This window comes from Corvus moneduloides, chromosome 5, assembly GCF_009650955.1.
Source record: "Corvus moneduloides isolate bCorMon1 chromosome 5, bCorMon1.pri, whole genome shotgun sequence".
Taxonomy (NCBI): Eukaryota; Metazoa; Chordata; class Aves; order Passeriformes; family Corvidae; genus Corvus; species Corvus moneduloides.
Genome location: NC_045480.1, coordinates 17,075,097 through 17,100,464, shown reverse-complemented (window position 1 = coordinate 17,100,464; position 25,368 = coordinate 17,075,097). Strand labels below are relative to the sequence as shown.

Sequence of the window (25,368 nt, the reverse complement as noted above, 5' to 3'; positions counted from 1 at the left end):
GTGTAAAGGAAGAGAGGAATAGTTAGGGACTCTCAGCCCAGGGATTCAATGGAGTCTGCCATTGAATCACAGACTTATTTTTACTAAGGGAAGAAATTATGATTTTTTTTTACTTATTTAAACATTATTTAAAAATGATGCAAACACATCATATTTATATAACATATTAGCAAATACATGACTCCTGATTTTTATTACGCCTTAAACTGCTCATAGAATTATTGTAAGTTCTTATATTCACCACTTAAGAGATTTTGTTACTTCAAAAAGATTTCTCTAATTAATACTTTTAGAACTCCAGTGAAAAAATTATGGTATATGATCACTCCTATCCAGATCATTAATACTTCAGCCTATCTGACATTAATTGTACTCTCCAAATGCAACTGTAGTCAAGATGTATGAGAAGACTGAGTAGAAGTTCTGCATTTTGTAGCAAATTACACAATGGTTCTTATGGGATCAGATTGACAAAAATATATTTGTTACTTCTAGCCAGTCTGATAGCAAATCTGTCTTACTTGCTAAAATCCATCATGCTCACATGCCAGGTATTTTTAATTACAGATTCACCACAACCTTGGTGTTATTAGCAGCTAAGACCGTCATCTTTTGTGTGCCTAGAAGTGGTTTTCAAGATGGAACTGTACACATGGTTGTAGTAGCTGCACCATTCTTAAGGAAATCAGAACAATTTTGAAATAAAACACAGCACTTACCTTTTTGTTAGTAGGGTGTACTGCATCCAACTACATTAAATAATTTGTAATAACTCAGCTCTGTACAAAGGAAATGTAAATGTAAATACAATGTTACACTTTGTTTTAAGGCTAGTTAATGAAGAGGAAGGACTGATACTAATTTCTTCTATTTCTTTATAGTATTTTTAATGAAGCATTTAATGAATGGCACAATTTTTGGTTTTTTTCAATCTTTTTGTGAAAAGGAAAAGTAACATGTTCATTACTTTGTTCTGCCCCTCTTCTGTCTTAGTCAAAAAGATAATTTTTATGGAAGCAGCATATAGATTTTCAGTGGAAAGTGGAGCAATTTACCTCAAGAGTGGCAGCATAGCAACTGGAAACTCTTAGTATGTCAGAAAGTTGTGGTGTCTTCTGTGCAAAGATAGTGTAATGTCACTATCAGGCCAAATCAAAATGAGCTTTACCCAAAACACAAAAAATTGCAGAAAAATGTTAGCAATTTAAGTATGGAATATAAAATTTAAGCTCCAGACAAACCCTACAGAATTCTGTGGAAAATTTGCTGTTGACTTTGACAGCAGGCTTGGAAATGACCTATTCCTGACTGACCTAGGTCAAAGCTGACTCACTGACTAGTTCAGCAGAATTGAAAAACATGTACTGGTTTAATTTCACCATTTTGTGGCAGTTCTCTTTAAAATCTTATAAAGCATTTAAAAAGCACATTACAGTGACTGCCTAGAGCACTGCAGGTTAATTATTTCCACTCAGATTAATAAGATAATAGTGTGAACACTATGAAGGTATACTCCTCAAATTATTCATTAAAAGTATCTCTCTCCTTAACTTTCCTAATGAGTATGAAAAGACTTCTCTCCACAAGATACTGGTGTACTTGTTAAGGGATGTTATAACACGCTCCACACACATGATTTGGAGGAGACACAGATGCTCCTCCCCCCTGCAGCTGGTACCACACACACGGGCTGTGACCTGGGGTCCCGCTGCAGCTGCTGGCACTGAGCCTCTCACTCACACTGGAGCCTGCAGTAGGGGTTTTTCAGGACATGCACCCAGCACAGTTGCTGGGACTCCCACCCACTCCAGTGGGTGGCACAGAGACCTCACTGGCTCCAGCCAGCGGGTGACACCACAGGTCAGAGGCACCTGTGCTCCTGGGCTGACTCCAGCTGCTGTCCCTTTGGCAAATGTAAGCGTCTGAGTCCAGCATTGTACATGTTCACATATGGCATAGACACAGTTTAGATAAGAAGCTAAATTTGGAGGTAATAAATATTTGAAAGGTCTCTTTCTTTTTCATTCAAATGTGTTTACTTTTTCATTCAAATTATTAACTACTCTTAAACATTTTTGCTTTTTTCTCTCTCTCTCCTTTCTCTGCTGACCTCTTCTTTTTCATTACAGCTCATCTCATATCACCCATTTGATTTCTGTCACTGTCTTTTGATAGACTAATTTTTTTTTTCAGTTGCTTTCTCTAATCTTCTTACAACAGTATTTTTCCCTCTTTGCTTTCATATTTCACAGCATAGGCACTGTGCGCCATTGGTCTTTAGCCTCCAGGTTAGATCTGATCCTTCATTTCAGTTGAAGCATCAATTAGTTTTACTTCACTGCAAAACTCAGGGAATCTCCACTAAACCAGATGAACTCAATTGAGTAATTAGTAGAAATTCAATCACTTTAACAGGTTTTCTTTATGGGTTTGTGCTGCTGTTTGTGACACGCTAAGTGCTTGGAGGGCCTTTCGCTGCCCGCGCTGCCCTGTCACTGGTGCTCTTCACCCTCCAGGCTCTTCACTGACCAGGGACACCACCACTGAGGTGTCCAGAAGTGTCTGCCCAGTGCTAGGGCCCATTCACTGTTACTCAAGTTTCCACCTTCTTCACTCTTTGTATCCATAAGCCATCTGCCAGATCTCCACTTTCTCAGCATCACTTGCTATTTCTGTGGCACCAAACTACTTGTGAATAGATATGGCCAGAGAGACTTTTCCTAAATTCAGTGTCCTTCCTGAAGTAAAACATTATTGAGCAACATTTCCTTTGCCCCACAACTTATATTTGCTGCTTATTTCTTTGAAAGAAGCTGTTAAATTCCATTAAAGCTGTACAAACATGTTTGAATTCAAACGCAAGGAAAAATAACTTTAAAAATAGTTCTTTCATCTTTTTTGATTACTACTTACACATTTGGTTTTAAGTCTGCTAGAAAATGTTAAGTACAAAAGTTGTTAGCTGTGGTTCAGCTTTTTTTTTTTCAATTCCAGAATCCCGTTGAGCAATGCTAAATTAGAAATTTTGTTAAGTACAGCATGCAATTCTTTTATTGCTCAGGATAGTAGAAAAGCTTTACTTGAAACTATTGTATAGGACAGATTTTTTATCTTTTTTCTTTTATTATTATTGTTTTTCTACCCCATCTCCTATACTCTTCTTTGAATATAATTTTCCTCTGAGCTGATCTCTTATCTATCTAAAAAACCTCATCCTAATCTGTCTGCTTTCTAAATCCCCACAAGATCCCTTTCTGCTGATGTAAGTTTTTCTGTGAACATTTGTATACATTGCAGATCGCTAAAAACTTCTAATAAACAACAAAAGTGGGGAGAGGAAAAGGAAGGAAGCTGCATAGTTCAGTGTAGCAGTAAACCTGATTCATTGTGCATTTATTCATATGCTCACATGGTCCACTTCAAGTGAGATTTCTCTAAAGAAAATAAGTGATCTGGTAAAAATGTGTTTCCTCCCATAGGGGACCAGCTTAGCTTTACACACACAGAATGTGTGTGCACATGTGTTGAGTGCTATTAAATGAATGAAGTCATCTTGACATACTAGTACACTTTCAAGTATTGCACTGAAGAAACTCTGCAATTTTCAGCGTTTATGCTCCTGGAGATGTTTATAACAGTTTTAGATAATGTTTGCATTGAATATTTGCATAGAAACTGTTCATAACATACTCAGTTTTTCAGATTAAAAATCTGCACGTATATCATGGAAAGGCAGGGTCTGAATGATAAAGCTGTATTTGGGAAATCTAATGAAGACTGTAAGGAGAAAATTATGGCCATTTCTCTGCTTTATCATTTTTATACTTTGACACTTATCTACTCTATTTCTTCTCTCCAGTGGTACTACTTAAGCCTCTCTTCTTTCATCCTTTTTCTTTTGACAATCCAACAAACACCAAACTGTAGTTACTGGTTTTGACAAGATCACTGGGTCTTTGCCCTTCATTTTCAATCAAATCCTGTTGCCTCCAGACTTCCTGATTGGCTCTGATCTCTAATTTATTGATAGAGAAGTGTAACTATCAGTTCCTAATCTGCATTGCCATTGGGAGACTGATTTATAACAGTATGTACAAGGGAATTTAAAGTGAAGGAGAACGATCTGACTTTTAAATTAGAATTTCAAGGTATTCCCTAAAATGTTGCCATCCGATTTTTTAGCTCAATACCTTCGTGAGTGATCTGGTGTGATTTATTGGGTTTTAGTAGTCAGTGAAGTTGATAGGTATATATTGCAATGAAAAACAGGAAGCGAGGGTCAGTCAAGGAAGAATCAATGAAATGCATGTGTACGGACAAATGAGATTGTCAAGAATGTTTTCCTGGCTTGACAAAAAATGCTGATGATCTACCAAGTAGCCTACTGACAACGCACACAGTTCCTTGGCAGGTGCTTCCAAAGAACTGAGGCTGAGACTTATAAATATTTATGTTGTACATAATTTCATTCTACTCCCAAGCTTACTACACAGAAAGCACATGTACTCTGATTTGTCTCTCTTCCACAAGTCCTGAACTGTGAATATGAAATCTGCACTTCATTTTGTCTTCTGTGCCTTTCCATCTGTGATGAACCATTAGCAGTTTAGTGGGGCTGCCACTGTTAAGGCCCTGAGAGAAATTCCATAATACACCTGAAATTGAGCATAAATCATCATGTCAAGAAACCACTTAATGCATTTCCCTTTCAGTTTTCAGAGTCTTTCTCATCTTTGTCTCAAAATTTTATATTTAGAAAAATGAACTCTCCAGCCTAGATTTCAGATCTTCTGCTAAACTGCTTCCAAAAATATCACATCCAGAACTAATATAACATAGATATTTTCCCCATTTTTTTGGAAGACATAAAATTCTGTTGGTGAACAAAATCCAAATTCCAGCACTGCTGGGAGCTTAGCTGTACTGTCAAGGCATTGGAGGTGGCCAGTGGATTGTAAATACTGCTGACTAAAAAACAGAGTTAAGACTTAAAAAGTAAGAGCTAATCTGCTGGTTTTGCCAAATATAGGAGGGAGACTTTAAGAAGGAAAAAAAGTAAACAGAAATAAAAATACATGAAGAGAGAAAAGAGAGAGGGGGAAAAAAAGAGGTAGTTTACATGTGACTGTTCTCCTTCACCAACAGTGAAGGAGGAAATTGTTGGAAGAATTGTTTCTAGTTTTTGAACTAGAAGCATCCTCCTAAATAGGATAGTTACCCACCCCAAAAGCTTTTAGGGACTCAGATTACTGTGCCTTCTGTGCATATTTGTCACCTAAATCCCATTACAAAAAGACAGCAATGAGGCAGGTGGGTACTTCTTTGAAGGGAGAGCATTTGATGAAAGCAGGAAGGGTGAACAAGACTTTGGGGGCAAGGGCAGCAATAACAAGGTCTATCTTGTGCACTTAGTGGGCATTTAAGACAGACTGTCTGATTTATCTGCCACACCTGCAAAATGTGGCCTACCTGCCCTTGCTTTCATGCTGACTACAAAGAATTTTCAAAGACACCAATCACACATGGAAAGGGAGATATTTTGCCTCTGAAAACTCTTTTCTAGATTGTCTCTCCTGGGGTAGTCTGACCTGTCTCTGTAACAATAGGGCAATGTGTAGTATATACTGTCTTTCTAAAGCTGAGATCATATGTCTGAAAAAAGTAAATACATCGAGTTAAGATAGTCTGGGTGTAGATGTATAGGATTAGAAGTATACAGTCATTTATAAATCACTTATAACTTTTAGCTTATAAAATTTATATATTTTTGTATTTTTTCATAACCAGCAGTGTCAACACTGTGATAAAGAAGTGACTAAGTCACACAAATAACAATGACCTGGATGCTTCTGGTCAAGTAGAATTTTTAAAAGTAGCACTTCAGAAAAAAATTGCACTGGCCATACGTCCATGCTGTACTCTCGATATTAAACCTTGATTAGTAAGTTACAGTTCTCTAGTTTAAATATCTCTACACCAGAGCTTTAAGCTGGTGAATTTAACAGTTGCAATTACAGATATAAATCATGCTAAATAGCACTAGCTGGGCACTCCCACATGTCTGTGCACAGGTAGCAGTACAGGGGTACCAAGATATGAGAATAAGCCATGTTCCAGTTACAGAACTGTTTGTGAAATGTAAGCACCTCTTGGGACAATTGCCCACAATTCCACTGGTGTCATATGGAGATGAGTTCTAGGACACTCCCACAGTGAATTCTGGGGAAATATGTGTCTCATAGTTTAATTTTCATTGCAAGGAAACAGATTATTAAATCCAAGAGCGAGCAGCACCAGTGAACTAACCTTAATTTGAAGAACCTTCATACCTAGCCCAGAGGAGTTTGTGCCTTACTGGGTTAGGGATAGGAGCTATGACAGTTCTAGTCAACATATTACTGAAAGAAACCCAAAATGAGTCTGGGAAATTTAGCTTCTCCTGAATATCTATTTTCAGGCTAATAATTACTATTCTTCCATTATAGAAGTTTGAAGGAAATAGCATCAGTCCATCATTATCAGTGTGTTGATGCTTCATAGCTCTTCTTTTCATGACGAGGCACTTTAAAGACTGGTAATAAGAATTTCCTACTGTGTAAATAGTTTTAATCTATTAGATTAATTAGCTTCTTAATGGTCACACCTTTTTCCTTAGTCTGTTTCAAACTGGGAAAATTGGTACAGAATTCACAGAAATCATTGCAATATTCATCTCCATTATCCCCTTTAGTGTTTCGACACCACATAGGTCCAGTGTGCAACATATTTTCTCTGTATTATGTATTTTTTTAGCTCATGAAAAATCACGTTGAAAGTTGCAGTACTGATCAAGAGATCGCAACAGCAGACTGCAGTAGCTGCAGAATAAATTAACTGCAGCCACTGGGAATGAAAATCTTCCATGCTGCTTTCTCATACTGTGACAAGATCAACCAATCCCTTCACCGCTGCCCTGACCATAGTGTCAGAATCTTAAATTAGCTCCCAGAAGTGAGTACAGAAGCTATACTGTTCTCCTTGGTTAGTTACACCTCTGATATTACTTTCTCCCATATATATTATTTTGGTTTTGACCTTTATCATACGACTGCAAAGCCCATATGGTTTGCATTGAATTCCATGAGCTTTTGTGTGAGCCAAAAAGTAGCAAAATTGTCTGTTTACTCAAGGTTTTTAGCTTCAAACTGTTTAGAAATAATACATCCCTTTAGGTTTTTTTAAGCATTGTATATATCTTCAGTAATTACATAGGTGTGGACCTATGTAATTATGTAAGTAATACATGTATAGTAAACTTTTGCAAATCTTTAATGAATGAAATAGCAGTAGATATTTCTGCATCATGTCTATGCTAGAAGAATTCCTAATAAAGAAAAAAATCTTTAAGGTAAGAACATTTATTTCATGCTCAGATAGGTACACTTCAGGCATAGTGTGATACAGAGACTGCCAGCTGAGACAACAAGCTACCCATTTAAAGGCTCAGGTTTTGTACTCAACTGAAAATAAGAAGTTTGAGATCCCATCAGATCCCAGATTGCATTGTATCTTATGCATTTATCTGCACTATGTTTCTGAGTTGAGCTTATGGTTAGGTGCTACGGGCTAAAAGTATATTCATTCTTATTATTTGTATTAAAAGGTTTAGACATTTCCTGAGACAGTCATTTAGGTCCATCTGACCTTCCGGATTGTTTTGTCTATTCACTAGACCTGCTTCTCTCTCAGAGGCAGAATTTGTCTGCTGAAAGTTGGTTGACTTTTTCAGTCTGTGGCTGAGTTGTCCCTGTTTTTCCTCATTCCTTTTCAGTTTCTTTCAATGTTTTACTCATATACAAACTGATATTTTTTCCTTTTATTTACAAAGTTTAATATCCTTAAAGCTTCTTGCTTGCTGTTCCCAAATACAAGCGTGTACCTAAGATGGCTTGGAAACAGTTCTATGTCATGTCTCTAACACCGGGATTCAGCACAAGTGTAGTAGAGGGGATAACCAAAGATTATCCTGGTGCCTGTGCCCTTACCACAGGACCTGTCAGTTGTGTCTTTCATCTCTTGCCCTGTTTTGCACTCTTGCTGTTGTGGCAAGAGCCAGCATAGTGTTTGTGTTTCTGTGCACGCCATCGAGATGAAAAGTGCAGGAGTTGCATAATGTCCCAGCCAAGCTCTGCCTTTCTCAGGAACATAAATCAGTTACTAAGCTGTTTTACAGGTGTTAAGTCTGCCATTTGCAGCAAATATCCACCCAGGCAAGGCTTGCTTATATCACCCATTTTGTATAAAATGGTTGGTTAGACCTCACAGGAAGATAGTCCAACAATTTCCATCACAGTAAATAAGGGTGATGCTGTTCACCTGCTTTATGGCACATGAACATTAGCTATTCAGCCAAATTAGTTTTTAAAATGAGAATATAAATAATATTTATATTTTATATGTGTAGAATGCCAAATATTACAGGGAGACTGGCTACACATCATGGTTGATATTTTAATACTCAGAAAAGGCAAAAGTACCACATTGGTTATCACAGTTGCCGAATTCATTATATGGGAAAGCTCAGCCATGAAACTAGAAGTCTGCCAGAAAGGACAACAAAAGATATCTTTGAGATTTCATTTGGGTTTGGTTTTGTTTTCCATTTTAAACTTTAAAATTAAATAGACTTAAAAGTCTTTAAAATATTTTAAGATTAAAATTTTTACGAATCTTTTACCTTCTGTTGCTTCAAATAAATAATCTGATACTTCTCTGTTAGATGATTTAAGGTGGGTTATAAAAACTTAAATGAGTTATAAGAATATTACAAGAGATGCACACAGACAAACAAATCCCTTTTATTGGAAAGATGCTGGAAAGATACAAAGACAAAACAATTTTGTTGTCCTGTTCAAAAATTCTGTTTGTCCTTTGTGATTCATAATGGCTGCCATCTGTTTGGCCTTTTCCCATGAGGATTCTGCTATAACGATGAACTCTGCAGCATGTACAGAAATTGTTCTCAAGCCTATGTTAACAGTCCTGATAATATATTTTTTAGGTTTCCTCTACGCTCAGAACAGTACCAAACGCAGCATTAAAGAGCGACTTATGAAGCTCTTGCCCTGCTCGGCTGCCAAAACGACATCTCCTGTTACTCAAAGCAAGTTTTATTTTTCATTTTTTTCATTTGATTTTTTTTTTTTTTTTAGGTTTGCATGCATTAAAAGTTATGCTTTCATTAACTGCTCATTTGAGAGGCAAGATATCTGCTGAAGTAATCATAAGGTCTATCGAGGTTTAAAACCTAGTGATGAACAGATTTGTCTATGCAGAGTGCGATGGCAAGATACCAGCACCACAGTCTGCCATACAGGAGCTGCTGGGTTGGCACTTAGGATCTGAAAGTTAGTTGAGAAGTGATTCCTTGGTTAAATTTGATACTTGCTCTCCATGTATTTGAAAAGTGGTAACTTTTTTGCATTTTTATGCACACGTCTACATGTGCTTCCTATCCAATACACAGGGAGTACCAGCATAACTGGTCTGGGAGGAAAGGATTGGCCCTGCAGGTTTTGAACATATAACTTCAAACTATTTAGGGAACAGGACTTAAATTTGCTGTCTGAGAGAAAAATAACATTAATGAGATTGAAAAGAAAGTATGTGAATGTGGATATACAGGAAAAGCACACTGAATTATACTGAATGTCTTGATATGCTGTCAGGAAATAAAATATCTCTAGGGTGGGTAACAGATAAATATAGAGGGACAGAGGGAGTGAGTGAGAGATCAATACATAGATACATATCTATACCTAGATAAATTATAGTAATAACACTATAATGTCTTCCTATATAAATAGGCTCCTATAGCAGATTTTAAAATATCTCTCTGAACCCAATTCAATCTAGATTAATTTGATTTAATTCTAGGCACTAATATGAGCACCTAAAACCAGAAGCTGAATGGTCCATGTGCTTCCTGTATACTCTTCTGATAAAGCATATCAATCAATCTCAGGTAAAAAAAGCCTGCAAGAGCAGTTTCCCATGTCTAGTGAATCCAGGACAACCAAAGGCAACTTGGCTAGAAATGCAAGCCCCTACTAAATGTCCAGACTTCACAGATATAGATCTGGGCTTTCTTTTTGCTATCCCCCTTCACTGTCTTTCATATGCTCCTCTGTAGTGAAAACTCTGGTACTTGCTTTCCTTTTTAAGCATTTGAGATCTCTAAGATGAAAAGGGCTAAATTTCTGGATGTACACTGATTTATTTTTTTCATGGTATCTTCAGCTGATATATTTTAATTGAAAATAGATTACCTTAAAAACCTCAGTTACTGTTGTGGCACTTGATAATAATTCCTTCTGGAGAAGTTGCTTTCAGCTGCATGACCTGATCAATATAGCCCTAGACAATAAAAGGAATCAGAGAATCACAGGTTTGCTTGAGTTGGAAGAGAGACCTTTAAAATCATCTAGTCCAGTCCTCCCGCACTAGACCAGGTTGCTCAAAGTCCCATCCAATCTTAACATTCCCAGGGGCATGGAATAGATAAAGAAAATAGAACAGAATTAATAGAAGTTTGATCTGTTTGTTTGAAGTTGGTGAGAGAGTGACACATCCTTATTCCTTGCATATTTCTATTAAAGCTCTTTGTCTGCACAGGTAACCAAATATATTTAGTCAGTCTCAGAAACCTTGATCATGTCAAACTTATGTTTTCTTGCTGAAAGTATTCTCTAAACCAGAAAAGAGGTTGAACTAAAACTAGTATTAAATACTTCCTATTTGACAACCAAGTGGTAAAAAAAGTGCACTCAATAATTTTCTCTGTAATCTCCTCAATAATGAAGTGCTATGTTAAGTAAGAATGTTATATTAAGCTAAAATGTTAAATAAAACTACCATTGTAGATACACATTGTTATTATTCCATTTTGACATCATGTGCTATTTCATTTCTGATAGCATGAAAGAAGCAACATTATAGTGTCCTAGGAATAAAAACAGCTCTACTTGCAATAACAATCACATGATGTGAATTCCTTAGAAATTATCAGGGAAATATTTTTAAAACAAGTAGCTTATTGAAATATACATAGGCTGAATTTGCACTTCTACACTTCTATCAATATGTGCTGACAAAGGTTATTTAAACACATAAAATCTTGTTTCAGCTTTTGTATTGAACATATTTCAGCATTCCCATTGAAAAAAACATGTAAAAGTACACTTTTCTTATTTGTGTGCTCTAGTCTAGTAACTCTAAATTTAAAACCATCATTCCCTAGATACGTGCATGTACTAGCACACTAGGATAGGACTACACTCAAGAATGGTTTTGAAAAAGAAAAACATGCTAAATAGTTATTAAATGGTTAGGGAGGCTATAATTTGGAGTTTGTGCAGGGAAATGCATGTGCACAATTTTTAAAGATACGAACTGAGCCCTAGCTTTGGGCATGTTTCTCCAGCTGCCACTGTTTACAGTGTCATTTGCTTTTTGCAATGTTTTTACCATTTAGTTCTTTAATGAATAATGAAAGTTTCACAGCATATCTCCTATGACATTCACATTAAAAACTCTCTTTACTATTTATCTATAAGAAACCCACTCATTAGTGAAATCAGTAAGGATATTTTGTTTAGTATATTAATGAGGGATTGTGAACTTGTTTCTGGTTTTCAGTTGACATGAAATTTCATTTTTATGAAAAAAAAAGTACTCCTAACTTTTCTAGGCTGAAGAAACCAAAGAACTGAAATAACTAATGCCATAGAAATCATAAGTGTTTTGAAATAGATAAATTTTTACACATTTTCCCTGCATATTTTAAAGTATAGATTTTTTTTTTCCAGCCTGGTAGCTAGAAGTGTGAAGAAAAAAATTTAAAAACTGCAAATGACTCATGAATGGTATAGCATTTTAATCATCACAGTTGTTACATTCTTATATTCTTATATTTTTATTATTTATATCTATAGGAGACTAGAGAAGTTGAATGTGAAGAATGTGGTACTGAACCTTTTCATTAACATCATCAGCCCATTGCAGTCTTCTACATTCTCACTGAATCATTTAAACACAATAAAAATGTTTACTGCTAAGGATATACCAAATATTGTGCTCAGTATCCCATTGTCTGACCTTTATCTCTAGCCTCACATTTATTATGTGTATTCATTTAGCTTCTAGAAAAGCTTGTAGATGTCTCTCTAGGTAGCCAGATGTTTTACAAATGGGTGCTTAGAGAACTCGTTTCAAGTTAAGTCCTTTTCTGTCTAAACTAAAGCCCATTTAAATCCCATGTAACAATTTGAATATAAAATACAAGTGAGCTTTCAACAATATTTATTCTCAGGTTGATTTTTTTTGCCAATTTAATCTAAGTACCTGGTGCTGACTTGCAGTTAACAAAAAAAAAATCATCTGGATCACACTGAGATCATCATCCTGAGATGAGTGCTAACAGCAACATATCTTTTACAGGAAGAAGGACAAAGCCCTAAATTTTGTGAATATTTTTCAAAATGTTTATATATTATTAAATATCTCTTTAAAGGTTGCTCATTTTTTGTTTAGTAGAACTGTATCTTCTCTTGCCAAATTTCTCCCAAGCAGCTGAAAGCTATTATTACTGCATTGTAGCAGAACAAAAAATATGTGAAACTGTAGGCATAATACTACTTTGAGTATTCTAACTCTCTGCTCTTATGGATATTGAACCAAATAAAAGTTTATTCTAAGAAAAAAGAGTCCCAGAGTCTAATGAAATAAAATATGTATCTTCAGCATTGTAGAAGTGACAATTAGGCATGTTGTATTGTTATATTTCTATAGTTGGTATATTTCTTAAGTTGGAATAAGGCAGTGATTTCATTAAATTAGTCTGGACTACTACGTAAGTTATGTTTTATGCTGGCAGTACTTAGAAATGGACACACATATTCGTAATTTTTGGTCAGAAGTGACTGGCGCCCTATATATGAATACATATTGTAAGTTCCTTCACCTGTTTTATTGAACTTCCACATTTAAAACTGTACCTAGGAAAAAATGCATTGCTAATTCTCACTGGTTTAGGGCTACACACAACTGTAAACCTTGAATGTGTATATGTGCATTCTTACTCACCTAAAGAAGAGGTCACTAAAACTATCATGTTCCCCACTTAGGCTGCTCACCCTCAATAATATTTGCCCCAAAGTGTCAGTTACACGATACTCAAAGTAAGATCTGCTCCTGAGTGCTCAATATCAATTTCATATGCCTTCCAAAGGACAACTTCACAATAAAAACCCCAGTCTGATATGGTGAATTCACATCCATTAACTAACTGAAGGAAAATGTTCAGTTTTCTGGAGTCGCTAAAGTTATATTAGATTGTTTCCTTTTGTCAAGGAGTTGTAGAAACAGGAAAGTCATACTGAATGTATCATGCCTGCCCTTGCAGGATGTTGGCTGTCCAGTTTATTGCTATTAGTACTCATGAGATAATATGCAGGCTACTGGATCATCTCTGCTGTTCACGATTGTTTGCAGCCCCAGAAGCAGATGATAGACACTCTTTTCCTATGAGCTCAAAATGGACTCATCATTTGTCATTAAAGCGGCAAAAAAAAGTCTTTAAGAGAATGTTTTCTTTCTTTCTTTCTTTCGTTCTTTCTTGATTTCTTTCTCTCTTTCTTTCTTTCTTGCTTTCTTTCTTGCTTTCTCTCTTGCTTGCTTGCTTTTGCTTTCTTTTGCTTTCTCGCTTGCTTTCTTGCTTGTTCTCTCTTCCTCTTTCTTTTTTCTCTTCTCTTTCTCTCCTTTTCTTTTCTTTTCTTTTCTTTTCTTTTCTTTTCTTTTCTTTTCTTTTCTTTTCTTTTCTTTTCTTTTCTTTTCTTTTCTTTTCTTTTCTTTCTTCTTTCCTTTTTTCTTTTTCTTTTCTTTTCTTGTTTCTTTTTTTCTTTTCTTTTTTCTTTTTCTTTTTCATTTTCTTTTCTTACTTCCTTTTATTTCTTTCTGAAAGTGTTAAGTATTTCTACCTCCTGTATTTCTTGTTGAGTTTTCCTTCTCTGTCTCTTGTATTCTGCAGACACTGTAGAAGATGAAATGGAAATGGCCACAGTACGACATAGACCTGAAGCTCTTGAACTGCTGGAAGCACAGAGTAAATTCACAAAGAAGGAACTTCAGATCTTATATAGAGGTTTCAAGAATGTAAGCACTTCCTTTTAAAATTTACAATCTGTTTACAGGATATGCCACTGCAATCTCAGCTGTGTAAGAGTGACTAGCAGTGCAACTCATGAGATTCAGTAGCTAAATACTGCATGTCTGATCAGATGAGGAAACAATCACTCTGAAACAATTGGTCTAAAGTCATTAAACTATTTAATGACCAAAAGATGCAGACAAAAGAGAAAGCATGCAGAAGAGAATAATTATAACTTAGTTTAGTAGGACTTTGTTCAAAGACAAATTGAAAGTTTTGTTGGGGTTGTTTGTCTAAGGATGCAATAATGGAAGCATCCTGAAGAATTTGGTCAGTAAGAGGAAAGATTTTGATTTTAGTATTCACAGGAGCTGTCAAAAGAAGTAATTGATTTCAACTGCACTAGATGGCTTTTTTATTTGGTGAACAGCTTACTAGTTCTACAAATCTATAAACTTCTTAGACCTCTTATATCCCCTAGATCCCTTTACTGGGAGTTACTGGGAATTTTTTTGCTGATAATGTGTGATGTAGTGGCAGGTTCAATGTTTTACTCGGCAGGGATCCCAGCTGAGGACCCCAGTACATCAGTGTAGTCTGACTCCTTTCCAGTGTGTACAGCTGCCCTGTAGTGCTGGACTTGGCTTTGACTTGTGAGGCATGCATGGTTAGTACAGCAAAAAAATAAGACTCAAAAACATGTCAGTAAATAGGACTAAGCTCTGTTCTCTTAAAAAATAGACTTTTTCTCTATTTATTTTACTATCTTTCATGTGATTAAAAAATATGTAGAATATTGCATGCAGTTAACATTGGATAGAAAATATTAAAGAAATATTATATTAAAAAACTAATAATAGTAAATTTTTAATCATCAGTGTTAAATGTTAATCTATAGTGCCAGACGTAAGTATTAAAATTGTGCAGATGCTATGTCTCCTGCTAAGCTGAAGCTGAAGATGAATTTAATTGCATTTATCACCTTGTGATTTAGTTTTTCTTTCACCCTTCTTGGGTGAAAAGGGCCGACTTTTTGTCCATGGCATTTGCTACTCAGATGAAACTGCATAACAAAGTATAATGTTGATAAAAACACAATGATGCTCCATTATGGAATCAGAAAGGGTATCTTCAATAGCTTGTACAAGAAGTGTAAATCTTGCAGAGTTCTTAGCTCTCCTGCATTCTGTAAAGAAAGCAAGACATGCAAAGGGATGTTTTAAACATATATTTTTATGGAAAGCTTACAATGCAAGTGAAACAGAGTCACTTAATGTGTCCTGTCTGTATCATCCTCAGTTCTAGAAAGTATGTAATGTTGGCATGTTAGTGATTAACAGTGATTGCTCTTAAAAGCTTTTCATTTCCTCAGGGTTCCAGAGAACATTCCCCTGCTAATGACAGTATTCTCCAGGCATTGGAAATCATGATCTAATGTCCCTAATTATCTAAGGCAAAAAGGTACAAAGTATAGTGGATAAAATAAGCCTTCTGTCTGTTTCTCCAAGAATAATTATTTTAGAGTCTCAGAAAGGAAGAGCCTTGATATTTCTTTGCATAAAATGAAGTATGGAGAAAGAGAATAGGTTATAAGGAAGTGTTTTAATTGATACCTGTTTTAGCATATTCTGGAAAGAGGAATTCCAGCTCTTCATATGCTTTTCTGTTCCAAGATGTAAGTTCTACTTATATCTATACAAAGGAATGTTGATGGTAAGACATGGTAATACATCTTTATCCATATGTTTAATTTCTTTATCAGTACATGATAATTCAAGATGTGCATGTGTAACATATCTTTGACTATTTAGAGTTAATAAGCATGAAATTCAATGTTTCTCTGTATAATATCATTGCAAAATTATCAATTATGATCTAAAATGCTGTAAAGCATGCCTAGGGCTAGTGGCTATTATAAAGATAAATCAGTTCAAAGTAGTATTCTTTAGCTCAAGAATTAGATTTCAGAAATGAATGATTTCAAACTTTTGGTTGAGTTAGAGTTTGTTTTATTTTTCATATTAACCATTTCTACTGCAAAATATGGTGCTAGATCACAGTTCTCTAATCACTTCAGAGAACTGGTAGGACAGGTCTACTTCAGCTCTATGTCTATGCTGATTAGTTCACCTTTCCTGTCACATATCTATTTTTTATCAAATACAGCTTGATTGGCTTTGGTGGGTACTGACCCACAATGGCATTGCAGTGCCTCCCATGATTTGCTCTCAGACTGTCTTGCCCTTACAGTGCTCCATCATCCTCTTCTGCCTGCCACAGGCCACCTGCCTTCTCTCTTTCTGATCCAGCTTAATGCTATCCTGACAATATTTCCATGCCTGTGTGCTTCATGTGTCTGCTTCATGTACCAGTATCTCCTGGGTGCCACCCAGCTGGAGACTGACTTTGCTTTTTTGGGCATGAGCCAGCAGATGTGTCTATGCGGCGAAGGCAGCAAATGGTACCCTGTTCTACTTTAGGCAAGGCATTTCCAGCAGGTCGAGGCAGCACTGGGAGGCCACACCAGCCCTTCCCTCACTCAGCCCTGGTGAGGCCACATCTGAAGTGCTGTGGCCTGTTCTGGGCTCTCCAGTAAAACAAAAATATTGACATACTGGAGAGAGTCCAGCAAAGGGTCACAAACATGTCTAAGGGAGTAGAGCATCTCTCCCCTGAGGAAAGGCTGGGAGAGCTGAGGCTGATCAGTCTGGAGAAGAGAAAGCTCAGCAGGGATCTTACCAGCATCTCTAAATATCTGAAGGGAGGGTGTAAAGAAGGTGGAGCCAGGCTCTTTTCAGTAGTGCCCAGTGCCAGGACCAGAGGCAATAGGCACAAAGTGAAACACAGGATGTTCCCTCTGTACATCAGAAAACCCTTTTCACTGTGAGGGTGACTGACCACCAGCACAGGTTGCCCATTGGGTTTGTGTCACCTTCCTGCTTGAAGATATCCAAAAGTTATTTCTCTGACATGGCCCTGGCAATCCTGCTTCAGGTAGGCCTGCATACTCAGGAGTGTGGAACCAGATATCTCCAGAGACCCCTTCCAACCCCAGCCATTCTCTGAATCTGTGATATTCTGTTTAATCATTCCACTAAGAAAGGAAACTACTGAAGAGATTTAATGAAACACGCAGGTACACATATTTAACATGACGCCATCAAAACTTGTGCAGATCCTACCTCTGTGCTTTATGGTTTTCACCTGATATTTGCCTGTCTTACTCTCTCTTCAATAATTTAAGTATATAAAGCAAGATGAATTAAAGCATGAACTTAAGTTACTGTAGTTCTGCTGATGTTGTGGTCCTGTTAGGTGAAATTAGCAGCATCCTACAGCACATTAGTACTAATTGAAAAGCTTTTGTCTGTAGAATCTCACTCCAGCCTGCTTATTTCCCTGAATCCTGTCGAGTTTTAGGATGTCCGTTCTGAGATAGGGATGAACAGAACTTTTTGCAGCTTACCTCCAGTTTTTTGTTATTTATGACGTCAAATTGCTTACATGTAGTTCTGACTGACTTCAGATGAGAAAGCAGCAAAATACACTTGTATTTATGTAGTGTTGATGATTACCAAGGTTAATTTATTATCATCCATTTGATTTTCCACTGTACACAAATTACATGCAAAATTCAGGCAGAAGGAGCACAGGGTCTCACAGAGCATCTTTGTGTGTGCATAAACACCTGAAAACTTTCGAAAGTCTCAGATCACACTGTAGTAGAGCTGATGCTCTGAGTAAGCAAGAGGTAGAGTATAATTGCAGGGAATGCTCAAAGTCTATTGAAATACTTTTGGGACAATGGTTGTTTTGGTAGAACTCAAAGTCAGCATTTAAAATGGAAGAGGGGACACACTAAAGAAAACCTAAGGAAGTGGGATAAGCACCTTCAGATGACCTAACAACTATTATAAGGAAAATTATCATGGGAGAGCTGATGTCTATATTAGGTAATTTAGCCATTTTTAAGCTTCTATACTATCCTTGAAAAATGAGCTTAATATAAGTCCTAAGCCCTTCTCAGGCTCAAAAGGTTGTCCCCAGAACTCTGGCTTTACAGTATTCCTGTGCTGTTGATGAATTGTTGCTCAGCTGCCATCACAGTGGGACGTTTCCAATTTGTAGTTGGCTTCCTGTCATTCCATTTCTTGTAAATTGAAATTGTGATTGCTGTAGTCATTAACCTTTCAAACCAATGGCTCTGTGGCAGTCCTAGTACAAGTGGTACTTCACAATAAATTGTACAGACTATCAAGCATGGACTCAACATGTGGTCTTTCTTTCTCTTCTGTCCATTGATAGATCTCTCCCAGTTCTAAAAACGTCAATTTTAAAAATACCTAGATAATGCTTTTGCTGCACAAAAGATGCTCCTCTGCTAAATTTAAATGTTAATAATCTTTTCATTTCGGTTGATTATTCTTTAAAAATTTCTGTAGAATCCTGTGTTGGGAAACTGCTAGATTTTTCCAGAAACTGAAAGGATTTTTCATGAACATTTATCTTACCTGGCTGTATATCAGAGAAAAAACATAAATTGAAGTCATACATGCATAAGAATGTCTGTGGACATATACTGGAGCTTTAAATAGGCAGCTCCATACTTTTGACACTTATTGGGAAAATGGCATTTCTAAGACACTTCCCTTTTTCAAATGAGACAAAGAATGATAGTAAGAAAATAAATCTGACAATGTTACAACACAAAGATCTGTTCCCTCATCACACTACCCATCTATGTGCGTAAGTCAAAATATGATAACTTATTCTGAAATTTTCATATTTCAGTTATGATTTGATGGTGTGTGGCATTTTTAAGTCTCACAGAAAGTTTAATGGAAGCTAGTTTTAGAGGTGATAAAGCTCATTTATTGATTGTCTAAAGCATTTTAGTTTTGTGTTTGAACATTTTCCCATGTAATTCGAGTTTTAAAAAGGAAAAGGAAAATTATAAATTTTATAAAAGTAATTGAGATTTAGAAAAGCAGAACTGAGTTGGTACACTGCATACAAATAATTTTTACTGTATAAAACACTTTTCTACTGCAATTTTTTGTTCCATAATGAAGATGAAATTTGAGTATATACCATGCATTTTGCAGGATATGCACTAACTTGTGCAAAAGCTGAAACACCTCAATGTAATTTTGAGTACCAGAGTTAAAGTTTTCAGTAAGATTTAACTTTTCTGATGTATTTGTATGCATGATATTCTAGAAACTAAATACAGTTGTTTTTTTCACTGCAATTGGAACTGACTTGGTAAGAAAGAAGGTATGAGAAACGTATCTTAGTGTCCTACACATGGATGGCTTTTATCTTTATGGCTATGCTATTTGCACAGCCTCTGATCTATGGCAAATAGAGATGTACAGTTCTGTCTTTCACTTTTGTCTTTCAAATGTATCTTCTAAGATAATCAATGTCTTGATTAGAAATTATTTAGTACAAACTGAAATCTTGTACTGACAAGGGATGTTTGACTATAAAAGAGATTAAAAAATGGGCATCGCAAAGAGTTAAAATACCTCTGTGATGATCCAAAACAGAGATTTTGAAACTCCATTCCATTTTTCTTGCTTTCTTACTTGACCTTTTCCACCTGTTCTAAAGCATGACAGGGGACAATGACAACATAATCCTCTTAGTTTATATCTCTGGAACGTATATTATGAAACAGAGGCTTTCATGCTACAAGAAGTAATATTTTAGCTTGGATCAGCTTTCTCTGAATTGGCAGTGTCACCTGTCTCCCAGAGACAAGAGGATGTCTTCAGTTCATTGTGATCCCATTCAATTCTATACTGAACCTGTATGTTAGTATTGCAATGAGTAAATGCAGATTCAAGATTAATACAGACCAGAACAGAGAGGAAAAACCCCAAACTGAACATGAGTGGAAGTGGCACTGGTGCAAGAGTATTTTGCCCCTTACATCAGTCCTCCAAAGCTTGTTCTTGTAAGTGAAGTAGCTTAGAGCTTAAATATGATTTTCACCCTCCCATGTGGAGCCCTAGTACAAGCAAGGAAGAGTTTTCATTTGACCAGCAGTCGGTGCAGTTGCTTTTCCTCGAGATCTGATGACTGTACAAGTCTTAGGGCTTCACAGCATGCAGTCTTAGCCAGAGTAGGTTCTTTCCAGATGCAGAATTTCTGACCAAACAAAAGAGGGCCTAGAAGAAAACTATAGATCAGTTAAAGGTTCCTACCTGGTTTTCTTGGCTAACATAAATCAATACTAAAACCATTTGAGCTACATCCCTCTGTGACTCTGAATATCAAATGGGATCTCTGCTGGGCATCAGTGCACGAGACATTCCCATTGTGCTGAAAGCTTTTGCAGAGGTGCTGACCCCTCTGCACAAAGCAGTGCTTGAACATCAGTGTTGTGGACATGAAGAGGCTGTACGAACAAAGAAGTACCAACAACTTGTCTTTTCAGATAGACATAGTGATGGCAGCTGAACAGGTGGTGCCTCATGCATATAAACCTGCTAAATTTGGGGCATAGAAATGCCAATAAAATAGAAAAAAAAAAAAGTAGTTCTGAATCTTGCTAGAAAATCAGATAGTAGTAATTCAAACTGAAGATAAACATCTCCCATGTTAGAAAACTCCTGTGACTTGTTTGTCTTAATAAACTAAACAATATACAACAGCATAATGAAGTTCAAGCAAGTAAACCTAGAAGCCAGATAATGAATGTAAGCATTATTTACTGCTCAGTTTGTTAAAAGATTTTCACAGTTCCCTCTGTGCAGTCAATAGACAGATTTCTGTAAATCTTCTTTTTCTCTCTAGGGTTTCAGTAGACATGTATAATGCACATAGCTCAAATCTTCCTTTTTTAAATTGAGTTCTTGTTTTCCTGTTGTGCTTGAGATCAATTGTTTTCTCAACTTTAGATGACTGAAGAAAAACTTTAAAATAACCAGCCCTTGCCAATGAAAAATTTTGTTATTATTTTACAAAAGCCCTGGCATTCATTTACTACAGCCTTGGAGGGAACTCTTCCATATTTCAAACAAGGCTATGTGAAAATCTTTTCGCAAACTGAGCAATAAATAATGCCTACATTCATCGTGTATTTCCTTCAAATGTTAGTAAAGAGACTTGAAATATTTCAAAAATGTATCAAGTAAAAATAATTTGGAAGTACATTTTGACAGACCTAGAGTATAGTTGTCAGTTGTCACAAATTTACAGATAGTAATGTGTTCAGCAGCAATACTTGTTTCAATTAGTCTCACAGTTACTGGCAGAGACTGAAATCTTCTTTCTGAAAGTTAGTAATGAACTCAGTCCCTATACTTCTATTCATCTCAGGACTTGCACGGAGATACTTCACATCGTGTTCACTAGGGAAAAAATGTCATCTAGCTTACCAAGGACTGTCTTCATAATAGTGTCTGCTTGCTCATGAATTATCTCTGAAAAAGGTAGATGCCAAGTCTCTAATTAAGAAACATACAAAAAGACTGTGATTTTAAGTACCCAGTATTAATAGCAGCACAGAGCACCAAATGCCTCTAAAGATTGTCTTTGTGAAGAAAAAAAAAGAAAAAAAAAGAAAAAAAAAGTCAATATTAAATTCTAGTGGAATTGTATTGCTCTGTGTGCTTGTGAGCCCCTCCTATTTGGAATTGGCAGTACCCTGTCCTGTGCTCTGGTGTGCTCTCACTGGGGCTCACAAGTGCCAGGTTGACACTTGAAGCACAGTACAGACCTTCTGCTCTACCAGCCAGATGCTCAGTGTAACTCATCTGCTGGTAGAGCTGTTTTCTACCACATGAGCTTTTATGTGCATCAGTTTGGAATATAAATGTTTATGTACTAGAATACGAGCAGCCAAATGTTGTCTTTGGCTACAGCTCACTGCAGTTATGTTTTTGCAGCATCTGGACTAAGCAGTACAGAGCCCGGTATTTGAGTTATGGGCAATTGTTGGATTTTGGTTTCTGGGTAATCACCAACACTAGAGAAATAATGTTTGGTGCAATGCAGCTCTGATGATGTTGGAAGTTAAAAATTTAGTAAGGAGACACCTCTTATTCTCCTTTCTCTGTCTGTCCCCTTTTCTTCCTGAGGTGAGATGCATATTAACTGTAACTGCTATAAACATTGTACTTTATAACACACAGCTTAACATAAAAAGGTTCAGTGATAATATTTATCAGTTGAGACAGCAGCATTCAAAAATCCCTCTACCTGGCTTTCTTGCTACCAATTTTCTTACTTTCAAAGAATTTTTATACAAAATGTTGTAATTCTGTATTAAATCTTGTACTAAGTGGTCTCTCTGTTTCCCTGCAATTCTGAAACAGCAAGTGGACGTACACATTTTCAGGTGGGGATCCTAAGCCTGCAAAATGAGAGGAGAGGAAATAACCTGCTGGTGAAACTTCACAGTCGTGCAGTTCAACCATTTGGGTCCTATGGACTTGATAGATAAATCTTATTTGTTCTGGACTCAAGGTTCTGTCATGGATCCCAGGAATTTCCAAATTATTTTGGATCTTTATATTTTTTTCTACTTTAAATTTTTGATCAATGTGAACAAAATTAGCAACATGCAAGTTTTGTCAGAAATAAATGAAACAGAAAAAATTCTTTTCTTTCAACAGAATTAATTTCTGTTTACAAATGTCTTTAGATCTACATCTGTGCTAAAAATAAACACTGGTAAATCTTCAAATGAAACAGCAAATCACAAGTGACAAAGTCTCAAGGTCAAGTCTTTCAATGTCAGGGAAGTTTATTACAAGTCTTGGGTCAACCTGCATTTACCTTTGAGTGAAAGTGTCTGACAGAGCTTGTATTCTTTAGATCAGCTGGACATTTGTGCAGTTGCTCTTCCCTCCAATTATGTGAATGATTCTCATATTAGCTTTCAAGTAATGGAATTCATTCAACCCAATGAATTCCGTTGTGAAATATTCTTAAAAGATCTTCGATACGGTGAGTGTCAGAGAAGAAATAGGAGCCAATAACTCAGAAGACAGCATGATTCAGTAAACACAGCATGAAACTAAAAGTCTAAAGACTCCAACCTTTTTTGCTCTCTGGCAGGCTTATTAACTGCCACACACCTTTAAAGGCCTTAACTATCACACTAAAAAGCCTTCTGGGTTGCCTGAGAGCATTATACCAGTGCTTCAGAGCCTGCGTGGGCTCCACATTGACAGCTGCCTAATTTAATGTCTCTGGTCTGACAGCCAAACCTTTCAGAGGGTTCCTGGCTATCGGAGAGATTGCTTCTCAGCCATTGATCAAAGCCTCCTCAAACACGTCCTGGGAACAAAGTGGGAAGTACCAGTGGGGGGGCTGGTGGCTGTGGGAAACTGAACTTTCCCAGGAGCTGGAGATAGCAAAGTTCATCCCTAGAGGAGAGAAAAATGAACACTGAATTCCTTGGTGTTAAAAGTGAAATGTGTGTTCTGTGGGCAGTGTATTTGAGGGAGATGCTTTACCCTTCATTGGTCAAGCTCTGTATCTGTCAAATAGAGATCTCAGTAAACTCCTGCCTGAAAAAACACTGATCTAGAAAGCATTTTATGTGCACTTTATGTATTTCTAACAATTATTTACACACTCCATTTATGCATCTCTGACACTGTGACCAGCTTCACAGTAGCCTCACAAAAAAGAAGAACAACTTTCGAAAGTGAACTCTCAGTGGCTGAATATAGCAGTGTTTGTATCTGACATACTATCTTCGAGCAATTACAAGTATCAGAACAACACCATGATTATGATTTTGCTCGTGACTTAAAATGTCAGCATTAAGCACTGAATTTTGATGCACAGGCTACCAAGTCAATAGTCTACTTCACTGAAAAAGAGGCATAGTACCACCTCCTGTAATAGAGCCTAAGTTATAACAGCCTTAATTTCTTATTCTGTTCTCAAATATCTGCAGTTATGGAACAAAGGCAAAGTTTATGTGCCATAAACTTAGCAGACTATGCAAGAAGTTTTTATGTCCTGCAATTTCAGCCTCAATGTACCTCCATAAGGAATGATACAACTGTGAGAAATGAAATCTCTTTTTTAGGCCTGAACTGATTCATAGATGACTCTTTTTTATATGTATCTGATTCTCCAGTTATCTCTTTTTATTCTTCTTGTTACCTGTTTTAACTGGGAAATGCCTTCTCCTTTTTTATTTCTCTATGCTGTTCATGTTTTCATGAAAATATGCCAGCAAAAATCAAGCACCATTTATACTGGTTTATTTAAGTATTCAGTTCCAATGATTTGACTTATGATACAAATTTGAGATATGCTGCCAAAAGCAATGTGACAAGTATCCACATATGAGAAAAGGAAAGTTTCAGAACAGTCTAAAGGAGATTTATATGTTTATTTCAATTTTTTGCTGTGCTAAAAGATTTATCAGTTCATATTCCTTGCTAAACTTCAAATTCCATTCTGATGCTTTTCTCATGTCTTTTACTGAGTTATAGGAATAATATCTCTTTTGTAAGCAGTAATGGTACATCCTCCCCTATCTTACGGAGCTGTTCACTCCTCCTTCTCAAAAGGATTTAGATGTATGGCTGCAAAGCCCTCTCTGGCCCTTCCATGATCACCATGAACAGGAGAGCTCTTATGGCTAAGTATTTTCTCCTTATCATGGACCTGCACTCTGGGGAGCCCTTTGGGCGACAGAATAAAATAAAAATGTCAGTCCTGGTGGACTGGGCAAGCACGGATGTGACAGTGAGGTTTTCATACACGGGGGGGACCTTGTGTCAGACATTGAGTGCCAGAGATCCTCCAGGATGAGGCATATTGACCTCACTGTGTGGGCAGGGAAGAAGCATTTCTTCCCACAGATCACATCTCTCTCTCACCCACAGCAGCCTCATACACATCACTGCCTCAATTGTGTCTGATTTTCCCCACTGTACTTGGTGAATCAGCTCCAACTTATGCTAATGTCAGGATCAGTTTTATAAATATTTATGCAGGTAAGCACATTTGTTCTTCTGTTTGCACTGCTGGGGCCCTTCTCCTGAGATAAAATGTTGTTAGTAGTGGGGAAAGCAAAAACCTTTGTTAAAGGGTAAATGTATTACCATATAAAATATAAATAATGAGCACAGTGTTTGATTTTCAGTTCTAAACCAGTCTCCATTGAATTTTGTTCTTTGCCATTTCTGAAAACTGGCAGGAGG

General features: G+C 36.6%; 1 protein-coding gene across 12 annotated transcripts in view; it reads left to right on the top strand.

The window, feature by feature from the left end:
* Positions 1–25,368, top strand: part of KCNIP4 (potassium voltage-gated channel interacting protein 4) — a 401,922-nt gene that overhangs the window by 343,658 nt on the left and 32,896 nt on the right. For 9 of the 12 annotated variants that reach the window (XM_032108714.1, XM_032108710.1, XM_032108709.1 and 6 more), the window contains one exon: positions 14,066–14,190. In XM_032108714.1, coding sequence (XP_031964605.1) covers positions 14,066–14,190 — 125 coding nt within the window. Of the gene's footprint in view, positions 1–9,040; positions 9,143–14,065; positions 14,191–25,368 lie in introns of all 12 variants that reach the window. The other 3 variants (XM_032108708.1, XM_032108707.1, XM_032108706.1) reach the window with 1 other exon arrangement.